Source organism: Onychomys torridus, chromosome 1, assembly GCF_903995425.1.
Source record: "Onychomys torridus chromosome 1, mOncTor1.1, whole genome shotgun sequence".
Classification (NCBI taxonomy): Eukaryota; Metazoa; Chordata; class Mammalia; order Rodentia; family Cricetidae; genus Onychomys; species Onychomys torridus.
Genome location: NC_050443.1, coordinates 30,484,277 through 30,501,805, shown reverse-complemented (window position 1 = coordinate 30,501,805; position 17,529 = coordinate 30,484,277). Strand labels below are relative to the sequence as shown.

The following is a 17,529-nucleotide window of genomic DNA, read 5'->3' as shown; positions in this document are numbered from 1 at the left end:
TGGTGAGAGAGAGGTCTTTACAGCTACCCAAGCCACTCCAGCCCTACCACACAGGCTGAAGCTGTCCCGTGGTAGAGGTGCACGGAGGGTGACATGCTCCTCCTGGGGGCAAAGGGACAGCATCAGCACCTGCTGGGACAGGGCCAGTGTGGGCTGCACAGTGCTCCCTGGGCCTCACCTGAAATGACCTCCAGGAGAAGCATGAGTTTGAGCCCATCCCGGAAGTCTTCATCGATGTTCTCAATCTGAGTTCCAGCCTTCCGCAGGTGGGAGTTACACCAGGCTGTGAAGGTCTGGAGAAGAGAACAGAGAAGAATGGAAGGTGAACCAAGTAGAACTGACCCTGAAGCCACTCTCCATATACGTCATGCCATTAAGACAGCATCTCATGTAGCCCAGGCAGGTCTCAAGCTAGCTATGTAGCCAAGGATGGTCTTGAACTCATAGCCCTTCTGCCTCCACCTCCCAAATACTGAGATTGCAGAAGTCTGGCACCACGTCCAGCTATATACATTTTTTCCCCCTGATCTTAAAAGTGATCCAGGCAGGCAGTTAGAGAGACACTGAAGTCTATGGTAAACATGCCAGCCACACAATCACTTGGAGGATAACTTAAATGTGGACCCCAGTGACAAAACTACAGAAAGTAGTTACTGTCTGCTGTGCCTGACTGGTAGGCTCTGGATGCTAGAAACAGCTGGACCGAGGAGCATAAGACCTCATTCCCAGGCAGACCCTGGTCCAAGAGGGCATAGGTTCTTTATTTTGTTTTGCCTTGTTTTTTTTTTTTTTTTTTTTTTTTGGTTTATCGAGACAGGGTTTCTCTGTGTAGCTTTGGAGCCTGTCCTGGAACTCGCTTTGTAGACCAGGCTGGCCTCGAACAGGTTCTGTTTTTACCTGCTGAGGAGGACCTCAGCTATGACCTTCCTATTACTGGTCAGGTATTATTGGTCAGATACCAGGCCAAGAACGCTACTGGGTGAGCAAGGCATTCTACAAATCAAGGCTCACTGGTCTTTCTTGGAGCTGAGGTAGCCTAACAGCCAAGCCCTCCCATTTAAGGCCAGGGCTTTGAACCCCAATTCTGTCCCACAGTTTACTGTCTTACAGGTCAAACACCTGGCCTCTCTATAGGGCCCATTCTTTCAACTCTTGAGAACTGGATGTGCTTTAGGGGTAGTTGCAAGGTAAGTGGAAGGCAGTCGTATCTGAGAAGTTTCTGAAGATCAGGTGGAAGGTGAAAGCATGTGTTCTGGACTGGAGGGCTGCAGTCCCAGACCCCACCACCCTGCAAACAATGGCAGAACACCCAAGTGCAAGGCCACTCAGCGCCTGCAAGCTGGAGCGTGTTGTCTATGCCACAGAAGCGACTCAGATCAGTTAACACCAACAAGCCCAGGCATCTTCTGGGGAAACTGGCCCTTTTCCTCCCACAGCACAGTCTGGGGAAACCCAAGCCTCTGCTTCTCCTAGGAGCCCCCAGAACAGAAACAGGCAACACGCCAGGGACATGCAAGAGCACATTCCTGCCTGGGGTGTAAGCAAAGGCCACACGGGGTGCCAAGGGCTTCCATGGAGCCTCTGGCCAAGTATCATGTGTTTTGACAACTGCTGTCAGGCCTGCTCATTCAGAGACTCCACACAAGGCGCCTCCCAAAGATGCTGCCTAATTAATACGTCAACCTACAGCAGGGTCTCAGCAAACGGGGGAAACTGGAGTGGCAAAACTCAACCACCCACACGCACCCCTGCTGCTATGCAGGGGTCCTTGTCTGGGAGACAGAGACCCCTCCTGGTTGCACACTGCTATTTCTCAACTAACCATGCCTCTGCCTACTTTGTGTCCTTCCAATGGAACCAACACTTACTCATCACTCAAAATGCAGCCCATGCGGTTGTGGTGGTACATGCTTATAATTCCAGCATTCAGGAGGCTGAGGCAGGAAGATCATAGTTTAAGGCCAACTTAAGCTACAGAGCAAGAATCTGTCTCAAACAAAACAAATCAAACAAAAGCAGCCCACGGTACAGCTCCCTCGATGTGCCACTCAGACAGGCCCTCTGTGCAGTGGGCATCACAGCACCTCTCCTGGTCCCTTTCCCCTCCAGCCCCCTCCAGCCCCATTTCCCTTGCTTCCTCCTGGGAGCTCTGAATCCAGACAAACCAGGTCTAGACCTGGCTATAATTCTCTGAGACAAGTTTCCCAACCTTTCCTAACATCCATTTCCTCTTCTGTAGATGGCAATGAAGACGCCACTGGGGCTGTGAGCATTACAAGGACCCCAGGTGAAACCCTGTGCACTAAAAGCATGGTAATGCTCAATGTCTCCTCCTTCCCTGGTTCAGGAACCCAGTTTATCCCTCCATAAGTACCTGCTGTGTTCTGTCCGTCCATCCGTCCCCCAGGATGCAGGTATAGACCATAGCGCTCATCAAGAAGCATTTTCCACCCATTTCTCTATCTTTATCCTCCACCCCCTTTTGGATGGGGTATATGTATGAGGGTACTAACTCCTCTCTCACTATGTAGCTGAGGCAAGATTTAAATTCTTTTCATTTTGAAGGCTGGAAAAGGACACTGAATTCCCTGGAACTAAAATCGTACACAGTTATGAGTTGCCACGTGGGTGCTGGAAATTAAACACAGGCCCTCTAGGAGAACAGTCAGTGTTCTTTACTGCTCAGCCATCTCTCCTGCCTTAGTTTTGAACTCTTGATCTTCCTGCCTCCACCTTCCAAGTGCTAGGATGACAAGTGTGAACGTTTTCCTACCTTACTGGGTTCTAACAGGCACAGAGCCCACTCTCCTGCCACATGTGAACTCTGAGGAGAAAACTGTCTCACAGCCTTATTGTCCGAAACACAGTGGGCAGGTACAGCAGTCAGAGGATGAGCTGGGGCCATAGGAGCGCCTGCCTACTACATTAAAGACCTTGGGTTCTTCTATCCATAACACTGCTAATTACAAGAATAGAGCTCAAAAGAATTGGCCCAGAGTACAGTAGCAGACAGGGCTGAGCATGCTGGGTGTGTGCTCTTGATGTGTGCAAAAGATGTAGATGGACCACAAAGTGACCAAGTCACATCTGACAGCCTGAGCACGTAGGAGGGCAGCTCCCTGGTACTCTGATACTGCTCAGAGTCCCAGGCATATGTCTGAAGGGTGTCCCTGCTGCCCGGGCCTACACGGGTTACTCCAGCATGCTGTGGGAGTAGTACAGATGAGGGTCTCAATGCCAGCTTCTTGGGTATTTGCTCTGTGCAAACCATGTCACCCACTGCAGCCTGTCTCCTGTCCTGTAAGATGGACTGATCAGAACCTACCTCCTGTAGTTGCTCTAAGGATTAACTGTGGAGAAAGGCACGTTAAGCATCTGTCATGAGCCCTGGCAGATATTCAGTGCCAGGTGAATCATATACCCTGATGGGTTCCTCCCCTAAACAACCGTCAGGAAGTGTAGGATGCCCTCTCCTCTGTACAGGTCCTTGGCCTGCTCCTGCAGTTTAGAGGAGATGAGATTGCAGGAGACGATGAATTAATCCACTAGCCAGGTGCAAGCCACCTGTGCTCACAGGGCCACCACAGTTGCCCTTGAAACACCTTCCATCTTACTCATACCCTCTGGGCAGTAAAAGGAGGTGGTCTTGCCTCTGCCACGGAGGCAAACTGCCATAACCTTGGGTAAATGAGAAAGATGAATGGGGACATAACCTCTGCTGAGATGAGGATTAAAAAGAGTGATGCCAGCCAGTCACTCCGCCCTGGGCCTGCCCTGTGAAGTTCTCAATGTCGTGCACATGCCAAAGGCTGTGCCATGTGCATCTGTCTTTCTGACTGCACAACACAGAACAAGTAGATGCCAGAAAGACATCCAGCAAGAGGATAGGGAGGTGCTCGTTCCTGACCCTCAAGTATTCCAGGGTTGTCTGCTGGTGTGTGGCTCTCCTGTCCTGAGCAGAGGGCAAGAACAGTGTGCACTCAGGAAGCCACGTGGGGGACAAGCGACTTCAGTCACTGCTGCTCCATGCAAGACTAGCAAGGGGATGCTAGGGTTGGAAAAGGACCTTAAAAATTCATAGGGTTTTATACTTGGTTACAAAAATAACACTCAGCTCAGATTCCTCCTCTCCCTCTCCAATTCAGACTGGCACTGTAGGGTGGATGACACAGAAGGTGGTTTCTATAGCTGGAGGCCTCAATCCATGTGCCCACTCCAACTTCCTCCACAACGCACAATTCCCAGGCCTGCTTGCAACAATCCAGGTGCCTGGAGTCTGCCATCTGCTAAGTGTCTCTAGGCCAGACCTGTGGAGTGCCTAGCAGAAATCAAACCCTGACCAAGGGGAGGGGGGACATGGAGGCTTTAATCACAAGGCTTAGGAGGCAGGTGGATCTCTGTGAGTTTGAGGACAGCCTGGTCTATACAGAGTTCTAAGACAGCTAGAACTACGTAGAGAGACCCTGTCTCCAAGAAACAAACAAACAAACACAACAATAAAACAAAAACAAAAACAAAAACTACAATAATAACAAAACCCCCAAACCCAGCATTATCTGATAGAAGTTGAGTTGGCATACCCTAACCCTAAGCAGGGCCAATATATCACCAATCCAGGCACATTCTATACCAAACACACTTTATGAGAGGGGAACAACCAGCATGGCAGATACATCACAGCCAGTTCACTGCTGGCACCACCCCACATGCCTGTCACATACTAGCATCTCTGTGCCACACCATTTAGTGAAGGTGCTGTTATTGCTCCTATCTGACAGGAGAGGAAATGGAGAGCATAAAGCTGAGGCAGCTGCCCACACCAGTCATATCCACCAACCTGGACTTGTAGCAGGTACTGAGGCTTCAGAGGCCCCTCTAAATACCAGAGCTGCAGAGTTTGGCAGGTGTGTGTACACGTGTGTACACAAGCAGCAGCTGTGAGGGAATCACAGCGAATAAGACAAATGGTGACACAGGCCTGTGCAAAGGTCCTGCGTAGAAGCAACAGGCCTCACTTAAAGGAGCAAGGAATGATATTGGCAGAGCAGCCTCACAGGCCTTTCAAAGATCATATGGACTGCGGCAGTGTGCATAAAGAGCAGGAGGCTCTATGTCCTCAGCAGAAAGAAAGGAAAAACCTCCTTCTGGTAGAAGGAGGGCAGAAGAAGCCATGTCAGGGACACACGGGATGACTGAAAATGCAGAGCCATGGTCTATCTTATCATGGAGGAACCAGTGTCAATGAGTCGTGTAGCACTGGGCTGGTGCTAGAGAGCCAACAGACTATCATGAAGGTGCTGTCCCCGAGAAGCCGGTAAAGCCCTTTTGGGGTGGCCATCCTGCTCTCAGCCTGTCAGAACTACCCAAAGAGGAAATCACCCAATGAAGGTAGCCTTTTCTGGCCTTTGGCCTAACTTGGGAGGAAGGATGTGGGCTGTATACCTTTGCGAACACCTGTGGAAACCCACAGGATGAGTCTTCAGAGCTTGCCCTGCTTGCAGCAAACTGGAACTTTCTCTCCTGGAGGCAGGAAGGGAAAGGGCAGAGAGAGGAAAAGAGAAGCCTGTGTGCCTGGCACTGGCTCAGGTGCTAGGCCAATGGGGGCTGGGTGGGTGAGGTGAGCAGCCTCCATGTGGACCCTGGAGAGGGCTTTCTGCATTGTCATGCTTTAGTGTTGGGGGAGGGGAGAAGGCTTGGCATCACAGGTCATAAAGTCCTTCCTGTGTCACAGGGACCCACCCAGCCACCAGGATGTGGGGTGGCTGGGTGAATGAATGATGGATATTGTTCTGGAGGTGACTTAAGCGGCCAGGAATGTGGCAGCAGAGGGCTTTAATGAGCCTTTCATTGATGATGTTGCCTACCCCCAACCCAGAGAGGTGAACTCCCTCTGGGTTGTCCCTGAGCAAGAAGCAAACACTCCCAAAGCCAGTGGCCAAGTGTGGCAGCAGGCCGTGATGACAAGCTCAAGGATGGCCCTTGATGGGATGCGGTTGGCCCAGCTGGATGTGTGCCTTCCATTTTCTTCCTGACTTCTCAACACAAAACCCATTTTTTGCACTCTACACAGGACAAGAAGCCTTGTAATGTCTGTCTGGACTTAGGCTGTGATGCATCCCAAGGCTAAGGCACACATGTTGGCTCTGACTCTAAGGGACAAAGGGGTTTGGGCCCAACCGACACACCACACATGTGGATTCCATCAACTTCTTTCTCACTTGACACGACTTTAAGAAAAACTATTCAATACCTCAAGATCCACCCCCTCCATCCTCACGCGCACTGCCACCCACTCAGCAGGCCAATCTACTGCCTGACCCACAAGGCTGGTCTGCATTTTTCCTAGGCCCAGGCAGAGCACCCTAGGGTCCTGGAGTTTCAAACCTTATCTCTGAAATACCGTATTGGGTGTGCTGGGTCTGCGGCTCCATTGGGGCACCAGCTGCTTTGAGGGGGAAGGCGATGTCCCACCTCCTGAACCTTGTCTGCTGTGGCCTCTGACAGTGTCCATGGCTTCTGCTTCCATGGGTTCTCAGGAGGGACATCCAGGGCTTGGACATGGGAGAGGCAGAGCTATTTATTTCTAGGGTAGAGAATCACCTTTCTCATCGCCCATCTGCCAGGCCTCAGGCCAGGCTGGACCCAGTGAGTGCTTTTCAGTTCCTGAAAGCAGAGACTGCTTGTGGGCCCTGGGCCTCCTCACTAACTATAAAGGTGCTCTCAGGGCTCAGCCTGGAATCTAGGTTACCAGCTGCCCAGGCAGAGATGATCCCTTTGGCTAGCCTCTGAGGCCTCTGAAAGAGGTTGTAAGTTTGTACCTGTGAGTGATATTGTGAAGGTCCATTACTGCACCAGATCCTGGAGGGGATGGAACCCGGGAGCCACAGTTAGACAACAGCATGCTCATGGTCACTTATGGGAGGGAGGGCATGGCATCGTGAAACACAGAGAGCCCCTGCAGCACAGGGAACCAGGAGCGCTATTGCTGCAGTGCCAGGACACTGAGCCTGGCTTAGGGCAGGGGCAGAATGGACTGCCCCATGACAACATAGCTTAACTTGAAGCAACTACAGTGAAATGTGGCATGCTTCTCATGTTCTGGTCTGTAGTTGCCTTACTCGGCATTTCCCTCAGCCTACATGAAAAAGCTGACTCCCCTTTGGAGAGAGGCATAAATACGGCAGAGTGTAGTCATGAGAGCATTCCAAAGGTCCTGCGTGTCTACCCTGCAACCAGCCCGTCTCCCTCCAGCAGCCGGTGTTCCGGCCAGGGCCAATCTCGTTCAAGGGTGTCAGAGAGCACGCATGCCCCTACGGACTTTGGAGTGCACAGTCTTTCCTCATGAGAAATGCTGGCCTAAGGCTTTCTTCTGGCTTGTCACAGGGCTGGCTGTGTGTCATCACTCAGAACTCCCTTCAAATGTCACCATCCCTGGAGGCCTTCCCTGAGGACAACCTCCACCAAGCTATCACTTTACTCTGCTTTATCCAGTTTTATCATCAGAAATGACATTTTCATCTGTTCACAAGCAGTCCCCACTCTAATGTTAACAAGGGGCTGAGGAGTCTGTGTCTGGGGACCCTCCTGGGAAGGATGGTCAGAGTTGGGCTTTTCCTGTTCAGCCAAAATAGCACTTAATGGTTTCTTTGGTTTGATCCAGGTCTCACGGCGCTGTGTCAGACTGCAGGCAGGCATGCACCACCACATCAGGTGGGGATAAAATTGCTCCTCTTCAGGAAGTCACAAAAACACCCTCGGAACTACATGTATTCTGTAAGCAACTCAGGGAAGAAAATGCTGGTCTGTCACTCCATCGGGAGAGGCCAGCCTGAGCTAGAGTAAGACTGTCTCAGAACAACAATAGACCCGACCCTCCACCTCCTGTAGAGATCAATAGAGGTGCTGTTCACTGCTCCAACAGAAGCACTGGCACCACAGATGAAGCCAGGCCCTTCTTTCTGGAGTTTGCCAAGTTGCTGGCTGAACCATCAAACAAATAAAGGAAACTGGCACAGTGGCACGGATCTATCTATACTCCTGGTACTTGGAAGGTGGAGGCAAGAGGATCAAGAGCTCAAGGTCACCCCTGCTACACAGTGAGCTGATAAGACCAGCCTGAGCTCCATGAGACCACCCCTCAGACAAAATGAACAAAGGAAAAGTAAATAAACACAATAAAGACAAAAGAAAAGAAGTTACGATTATCTGCTTCTTATATTGGAGGACTGGGGTTGTAGCTTGGTAGTAGAGTCCTTGCCCGGGACACAGGAGGCCCTGGGGGAGGAGGAGGAGGAGGAGCATAGCACTTGGGAAGCTGATTCAGAAGGATCCAAGTTCTGGGCCAGAGAAAAACACTCAGAAATTCAGATCTTTCAAATCCAGTAGCTTTCGGTGTGAGAAGCACTTGGGGAGCTCTTCTCCCTTTCTCCCCAGCTCAGGGTTAGTGGATACACTGTCATTTGGATGAAGGAGCTTTCTAGATCACAGGTATACTTGGACTTTTCTTTCTCCCTCATCCCCTTTTTCTTTTGGACAGGGCCTCACTATGCAGTTCTGGCTAGCCTGGAGTTTGTTATGTAGCTCAGATAGGCCTCAAACAGTGTGATGGCCTTCTGTGTTCTTCTTAAAATATATGGTTTGCAGAGTCAGTGGGGATGTAATTCACATAATTTAAGGTTAATCCTTAGCAGGGCAGGGTGGTACACGCCTTTAATCCCAGCAGGTGGATTTCTGTATGTTTGAGGCTAGCCTGGTATACAGAGTGAGTTCCAGGATAGCTAGAGCTGTTATACAGAGAAACCCTGTCTCAAACAAAACAAAACAAACAAGGATGTGTTGCTCCTGCAGAGGACGAGAGTTTGGTTCCCAGCAACCAGTCAGGCAGCTCACAATCACCTCTAATTCCAGCTTTAGAGAGATGCCACTGCCACACTTCTGGACTTTGCTAGCACGGGCACTCAGGTGCATATACCCACACACAGGCATATAATTAAAAATCTAGCTTAAAAAAAAAAATCCATGAGTTTGAGTTTATTCATAATGTGCAATGATCTCTACTATCTACTTCCAGGACATCTACATCATTGAAAACTGTTAGCTCCTAGGCACAGTGACCCAATTCCCATCTCTGTGAAGTTGCCTCTTTTGGACATTCCATATACACAGAGCATGCAGCCTTTCTAGGCTAGCTTCTTCCACTTCATATGTCTTCAAGGTTCAGCCATGTTGAGTCATGTATATGTCTGATTATTACTTCCTTTTAAAAAGTTCATTCTTGCTTCTACCTTTTGGCTGTTATGAACTGGCTACTGTGAAGACTTGTGAAATTTTGTGTGGTTGGGTATGCTTGGAAGTGGGATGGCTAGGTTAGATGATAACGCTATGATTTTCAACACTAGAGGAACTGCTTAACAAAGAGCCGCAGCATCTCACATTCCCGCCAGCAACACAAGAACAGTCCCTTCATATCCTTGCCAAGCCATGTTCCTGCCCTACTTTTCCACGGCAGTGATGTATACACTCAGACCTTACTGTGGGCATTCGTTTTGTTTCTGTGCTGCTGGAGACCTAATCCAAGGCCTGGTGCATGCTGGGCCAGCACTTGATTTGACACTGTATGAGAGTGTCCTGATCATTTGTTTATCTTTAGAGGACTATCCATTCAAATCCTTTGCCGCCCCCACCCCACTCCCCCCTTCTTTTTTTTAGTTTTTCGAGACAGGATTTCTCTGTGTAGCTTTGCACCTTTGCTGGAACTCACTCTGTGGACCAGGCTGGCCTCGAACTCACAGAGATCTGCCTGGCTCTGCCTCCCGAGTGCTGGGATTAAAGGTGTGAGCCTTTGTCCATTTTTAAATTTTATCTTTTTATTGCTAAGTTGTAGAAGTTCTTTGTATCTGCAGGACATTACACCTTTATCACAAATATGACTTACAAATATCTGTGTGGACTATCGTTTCATTTTAATTATGTCCTTTGGGCTGAGGATATGGCTCAGTGGTACAGTACTTACCTAGCTTAGGTTTTTGCTGCCATATCTAAGGAGCCATCACCTAACTCTTGATCATGAGAATCTGCGCCTGTGTTTTCTTCTATATTTGTAGAGCTAGGGTTGCTTTTGGAAACCTCTGAGCCATTGAAAGTTGCCACTAGAGTATGGTGTGGTATGCAGCTCCTCTCTTTGTATGTGGTATTCAATTGTTCAGGCATTATTTGTTGAGAAGACTATTCTCTTCCTTAATTAAACTGTATTGCATCCTTGGTTAAAAATCAATTGACAATAGATATATGGAATTTGGGGAGCTTTGCCCCCTCCCTGTCTTTTGCCTCTGGGATTGAAGGCATGCACCTGCATTGCCCAGCAAGCTTTGCTTTTTAAGAATGCCAGAACAGGCATGGGGAGATGGCTCAGTTGGTAAAGACACTTGCCACCAAACCTAATGACCCATGTGGTGGAAGGAGAAAACTGACTCACAAGTTGTTCTCTGGGCTTCAGATGCATGTCACCGGGCATGTGCACACATACTAAATAAATTTAATTAACAAAATTTTTTAAAAACCAGATTTTTACCAAAGACCAAATGAGTCAGATTCCTTGGAGGTGGATCTGAGCCAATGGCATTTTACAATACTCATCGGGCAACACAGGAAGCTAGGGTGGAGAGAGCCAGCCTAGCTCTTATAGACACAGGGGTTTGAGACTCAGCAAAGAGCTTGTTAGACTAGATGAACCTCTTTGAGCTAAGGAAATCCAAGGGGAGCAGGGACAAGCAGCCTGGGGTTAGAAAGTGCTCCAAATGTCTCTGCCCAGTCACACAAACTTTTCTGGAACCACCTCACACTCAGGAACTAGACAAGTAGCCCAAAGCTACTCAGATTACAAGCCACAGAACTGGGTCCTCTCCAAGGAGATGTGTCCAGCCTCTCAAAGTCCACCTGTCTAGGAAGAAACTGGCCTGATTTAAAGTTGGGGGAAGGGAGGACAGAAGATGGAGGAGGCAGCCCTCCCTGCCGAGCTTTTCAGCAGGAAGGAAATGGGTGAGGCCTACCTTGATAGTTACTCTTAAAAGTTGAAACTTCCACTCCCAAAAGAGACTTTTAAAATTAGAGTTCTGCCCACTGCCCCGGCATTCGCCCGGAAGGTCCTCAGGCTGGGCCCTTCTCACCTGGAAGACAGGGAACTAGCTCCAAAGACAAAAAGCCCATTTGTCTTCAATGCTTACAGCTGAGCCAGGTTTCCTGATTGGGGTGGAGGACTAAATACCAGATTAAGCTTTGATCCTTCACAAAGAGACAAGGCAGCTGATTCTGACCTGGAAACTGTGACTTGCAACCCCAAACTGTACCAGAGACCCAGTGTTACATTAAGGTTTTTGTATGGACCAATCTCCCAAGGGCCTTGATCACCCAGACAAGGAGAGTGAAACCAGATGGATACTGATGGGCTGTGATCTAGGCAGGCACCACAACTGTTCCCACCAGGGCCACCCAGGGAACTTCCCATAGGCCTTAAGTGCCACAGGTCAGGACATGAGGGCATCAGGCGCTGGGGCAAGCATTCCATTCTCCCTCTGTGCATCCAGATGTCAGCAGCAGCAGGTTCTTTTTGTTTGGTGTTTTTTTTTTTTTTTTTTTTTTTTGAGACAGGGTTTCTCTGTGCAGTTCTGGTGCCTGTCTTGGAACTTGCTTTGTAGACCAGGCTGGCCTCACAGAGATCCATCTGGCTCTGCCTCCCAAGCACTGGGATTAAAGGTGTGAGCCGCCACCACCCGGCAAGCAGCAGGTTTTGCTGGTGCTCAGAGCACCCAGAGTCTGGGCTCCCCAACTAGAAGGGGACTATGCAGGCAAAGAGTAACTAACTGCTAACAGCTGGACTGCTTTCTTTCACCTTTGCAACTAGAATTTCTGTGACCTTTTCCTTTTTTGGGATAGTCTGATTCCAGTTCACAGCATTCTCTAGCAGATGAGGCCTATACAGCCCAGGGTAGAGAGAAAAAACAAAAATGAAAACAAAAACAAACAAAAAAACGAGGCTAGAAATCTGTGGTCTTGACCCCTCAGGGGACACAGGAACCAAGTACATATGTCTTGCAAATACTGCTGCCACTGGCTTCCTGTTCTCTGAACCTGGGGTTAGAAGGTGCATTTCAGAAGCAGAGAGAATGTAAGGTTCCATATCTGCATCCTCAATTTCCCTGCCTCTGAGCAGGTCAACTGGTGGGAGCCTAGAGTGTGCTAACCAGCATGCCTCCCCTCAGGCTAGCACCCAGCAGGGGCTCAGAGAGCACTGGGTGAGCAAAGAAACCCAGTCAACCTCAGAGAGGCCTCTGGCCAGAAACCCCAGCCTCCAGTAGAGTTTGCCAAGAGCAATGGTGGAGTTAGGAATTATCCAATCTTGCCCCAGCCTTGTATGAATGGGCGTTGGCTGGTCCCTGGTCTGGAGATGCTGTGAGGTACACAATTTGTGGGTTAAGCACTCTGGGCTTGGAGGTCTCCCCACCTCTGCACACATATTCAGTCCATCTCAGACTCCGGGGATGTAAAACCTCCACTGACAATGGAATGGTGTCCGGGGAGAATTTTAAAAAAGAAAAACTAAAACCAGCTTCTATAGTCAGTAATTACAGGAGTAGGAGGAACCAGCAGGGAGCGACTGAAACCTCTGACTCATAGTTGCACCATTAAAAATGGTGCAACCGTTTGCGCTGGCCGAATGACAGGGCAAACTCTCACCCTGGCTCGTACTGCCCACATACTTTCCCAGCCTGGTCTTAGCGTATGAGCAGACCCCTCATCAGGCTGTCTCCAGGAGCACTGGACTTGAGAGAAGGGGACTTGGGACTCTAGGAGGAGCAAACACCTGGCCTTAGAACTGGGCAGGTGCTTGGTCTGCTGTGAGGACAGGGAGACAGGCACGGTAAGGTATAGACTCCATTTTAACATGGGAAGACATGGGGCGAGGGGTTGGCTTTGTACCCTCTCAAACCCCCCCCCAAGCTACTAAGTCTCAGTAAGCCAACAAGAGGTATTTTTGTGATTGGGTGGAGTGTGAAGCTAACCCTCACATAATTATACAAATGACGCATGGTGTACAGGATTTGCTCTCTGTGCTTAGGTTGTACCAGTAAGGCTCCCAACGCTGGAGGAGCTGCCTAATGGTGGGACTAGAGTCAGACTGACTAGCCAAGGCTGACTTTACAGCTTCTGCTGCCTGCTGTGCTCCTCCATTAGTCTTTTCACACAGCTTCTCATCTGATTCAAGACACCAGTCCAATGGCAGTCCCGGACCCTCAGGCAGATTTACCTCAGGCCCTGGCGGTGTGTGGTGCCTGCACTGCAGGGTGAGTCATGGTAGAGGGAGGGTAAGTCAGGTGACCAGGTGGGAATCAGAGCTCCTGAGGTAGCCTGGTTACCTTGACATTCCTGTGATTCTGCCAAGGTAAAAAGTAACCCAAGGAGTTTGCCTTATATGGGCACAACGACAGATTTCAGCACAACGTGTTAACTGACCCCTGTATCAAAACCAGTCCAGGCTGCTCGGGCGACACGCGATAAAGCTGCTCTAAAAGTATAGGAAATAACAACTTAGGACAGGCCATGACCAGTGACTCACAAAACAAAGGTGAAGTCCAACTGCATCTGTGTGACTTTTAGCAGAGGGAGGGTTGGCGGCCTGTAGACCAAGCTTAAGGTAGTAGGACCTGGAGGAAATCGACTTCAGCCTATAGCTGAAGGGCAGTCCTGTCTGGGTTCCGAGCGCCTGGCCCTGCGCCTGCTTTCTCCCAGAAGGGCTAGCTAGAGCAAGCAGAGACTACTGAAAGGTACACTCTTTATGCCGATGGACAAAATGGGCAGCGTGAATACAGGCTCCTTCATGAGAAACTCCAGCATTTGAGAAGCTGGGACAGGAGGAGGGCTACATGTGTCAGCCCGGGCTGCGTAGAGACCCTGGTTTTGTTTTGGTAATTTAAAGGGGCGCGCGGGGACCGGGGAGGTTGAGGGGGGGACAACACCGCTGGATAGATTGCTCAGTGGGTTAAGAGCACTGGCTGCTCCTCCAAAACCTGTGTTTAATTCCCAGCACCCACATAGCAGCTCACAGCTGTCTGTAACCTCAGTTCCAAGGGACCTGACACCCTTACACAAGACATTCATATACATGCAAGCAAAGCACCAATGTACATATACACAAGAAAGATACTGTGTGAGCACCAAAGAAACCAACTGTGCCCTACAGGAATCCCCAAAGCCATCCCAGCATATGGGCCTTACCAACAGCCCAGGCCCCCAGAAGGGAACCACTGCTGAGTCTCTGCCAGATTCCATTCACTCATTTCCATTTACAAAGGTACCAAAGGGCTACCATAAGCTGACTCCTTCCCTAGGTGGCCTGTGTGCCTGTATGTGTGTGTAATAAGTTGTCAAATACCCTTGCCCTCTTGAAGCAGACACCATACAGAAGACACCAATACAATTAGAAGTGGCTGCACTAGCAGAGTAGCCCAACAAGGAATTCTAAATGGGGAGTTCTCTCTCTCTCAGCACAAAAAAAGAAACCCACAGTAGGAAAAAGACCACCCCTAGGGGCCTGGCACCCACCACTGGGAGCAAGAATACAGAAAGGGAGCACTAGGCACTGGTTTACACCATGGAGGGTTTGGGTTTTATCCTAGGGCTAAAGGTCTGCTAGGGGAAGAACAGGAGCAGATATATGTCCGAAAAGAGCCCCCTTCCCCACCATTGGTGGAGCAAAGCAGGATATCTCAGACTAGAGTTCCGGAAGATGGAGCACTGGAAGATCTGAGCATGTTCTGCAGACACAGACAGAATGGACATACTTCCTGCCCTCCATAAGAGCCTCCTTCTACAGAACTGTCCCTACAAAAGAGATAGGGACCATGAGAAGACTTCTGTGTAACTGTGCAAACACTACACACACCCAGTGGTTGGCCACAAGACCACCCATCCTGCCATATGCTCTAGAGACAAAGGCTCACTTCCATCCAACCAGTGACTTTACAGTGGGCCAAGAGCAACAGTGGCAGCAGAATGAAATCATAGCAGTGATTTCTAAACAGAGTCTTGACAATGGGGTACAGGTCATAGTGCCCCATACTCAAAATTTAACCTCAGTAGCTTTTTAAGTTTTTTTTTTTTTTTTCTTTTTCCCTTGTTTGTTTTTGCAATGCTAGGGATTGATCCCAGGGCCTTGCCTATACTAGGCAATCACTCTATCAGAGCACATCTCCAGCGTTCAGGGACTCTTATATCTAATCTGTAACATGGCAGACCCAAGAGACTCAATATGAAAAAAACAGCTGCTTTGTTGTGAGGTATCTTTACTTTAAATCTCAAGTTCTCAATAGAAAATCGATTCCAAATGGTTGTAGCCTGTATATCCCACTAGGGAGGTGAAGCCCAGGCTGAGCCAATGGAAGAACAGAGTAACGTCTGGTTCCCCCCCACTCCCTCCCCTGTCAGCCTGGGCTCCTCTGCTCCATGGATGGCAAGCACCACAGTCCAATCCTAGTCTTCCACATCCTAGGCCACACTCCCCTATGCAGAGAAGGTCTGTATCCTAAATTTCTCTAGACAGACCCCAGTGTGGCCCAGGACAACACACCAGTACTCAACAGTAAAGGTGGGAAGAAAGCAGCAGCCTGGCTCCACAGTAGAGCTGCCGAATCAGGGAGCTCTTCCTCCTGGTGGGAGAAAACCACCTCTCCAACCTCAACACCATCACCTGGAAGAACCAAAGTGAGAGGAAGTTAGAAGCACTCCTCATACGGTAAACTAACTAAGATAAGGGAGCCCTGGAGTCAGATGCCTCACTACCCAGAACTGAGATGCAGGACATGAGAGGAGAGTTACAACCAAGGGTCTGTCCTTAATGGTCCAGCTGGAGAGGGACACTGGTAAGGCAGTCACTGCGGGGCAGTGTGATACAAGAACAAAGTGAGACGACACCTGATCTGGGCCCTGAAAGAGGAGTACTGTTCTGATGCATGGTGACCTGGGAAGAAGGTCACTCCGCAGTCAGAACACTGAGAGAAAAACTCAAAAAAAGGGCAGATGTTAAGGACCCCAAGAGTACTAGTAGGGTGCAGACACTAGCTGCTGAATGAGCTCAGAACTTGTTCTCTGCACAGATGGGGGCAGAGCAGGTTAACTCAGTGACCTGATTAGACACTGAGTCTCAGAAAGATAATGTTCACAGACCAATGAGGAGAGTGGAGTCAAGCCTCTAGGGGGCCACTGCAGAAGGAAAACAGGATGCTGAGCCCAACAATGTAGTGTCCCATGCACCAGGCATTCACAGAAGAACTGACTCTTCTTCTCAGGGCTGTTGCAGCTGTACTTTCTACTACCCACATGTGTCCCAAGTTATTAATTAGGGCAATGGAAGGAACATTCTAGAACAGGAAGAAGGTCAGGGTTCTAGAATAGTCTAGAGTAGTGGTCCTCAACCTTCTTAATACTGTGTCCCTTTTATCCAGTTCTTCATGTTGTGGTGACACCCAAACATAAAATTATTTTCATTACTACTTCATAAATGTAGTTTTGCTATTGTTATGAATCGTAATGTAATATCTGTTTTCCAATGGTTTTAGTTGACCCCTGTGAAAGGATCATCTGACTCCGTCCCCCAAATGGGTCATGACTCATAGTCTGAGAACCACTGATCTAAAGACAGAAAATTCAGTGCCTAAAACAAGGTGAGGAGTCAAAGGTTCCTAGGCTTCTGACAGGGATGGATTGTGAAGGATAATGTAAAATGAGGGTGTGGAGAACCCAGGAACATCAACTGGCGAATGCCAAAATCCAAGTGCCACACGACCAGCAGGCATGTGGAAACTTCTAAACTGTCTAAAACTAGCGGAAGAGCATCTGTTCACAAATGCCTTCATTCCACACTCATCCAGACACATCCTGCCATGCTGCTGGTGCCCGGGGCCCCAGGAAAGTGAAAGCCTTCCACATCTGACAGGGGAGAGACCTGAAAATAACTGTATAACAAGTGGATCAGAGAAGTGGCAACATCACAGACGAGATCTTTGGGGCCAATGGAAGAATACCTAAGACCCCCAGAGAAAAGCATGTAAAATGCCCATGTCCAAGAAGAAAGCAGGGGTTGGGGGTGGAGTCTGGGATAGAGGATGAGCAGGAAAAGTCACAGAAATAAAGAACACATCAAGAAACCCAGGGGATGAGCATTTGGGGTTGACAAATGCACATACCCTAGGGGGTGCAACTCAGAGGTCCAGTGCTAAATTTACCTGGATTCCACCTCTAGCACTGCAAGAACAAAAAGCAAGCAAACAGGACCCGCAGCTATTTGTAAGCACGCTGTATGTAGGCAGTGGTGTCTGGGGTGGGGGGTGGGGAGGAAGAGTCTGGCAAAACACTGTTATCACTGATGCTGGGTGAAGGGTACATGATTATTTTTCCATTCTGATAGCTACAAAGATCAGCACGTCTGTCTGTGTGCACTTGCTGCATGTATGGCCTTTAAGTCTATACTGCCGAGGG

The 17,529-nt window shown here is 49.3% G+C and overlaps 1 protein-coding gene across 7 annotated transcripts in view; it reads right to left on the bottom strand.

Annotated features, from left to right (window-relative positions):
* Positions 1-17,529, bottom strand: part of Actn4 (actinin alpha 4) — a 68,320-nt gene that overhangs the window by 24,504 nt on the left and 26,287 nt on the right. For all 7 annotated transcript variants that reach the window (XM_036180850.1, XM_036180841.1, XM_036180889.1 and 4 more), the window contains exon 2: positions 179-293. In XM_036180850.1, coding sequence (XP_036036743.1) covers positions 179-293 — 115 coding nt within the window. The remainder of the gene's footprint in view (positions 1-178; positions 294-17,529) is intronic.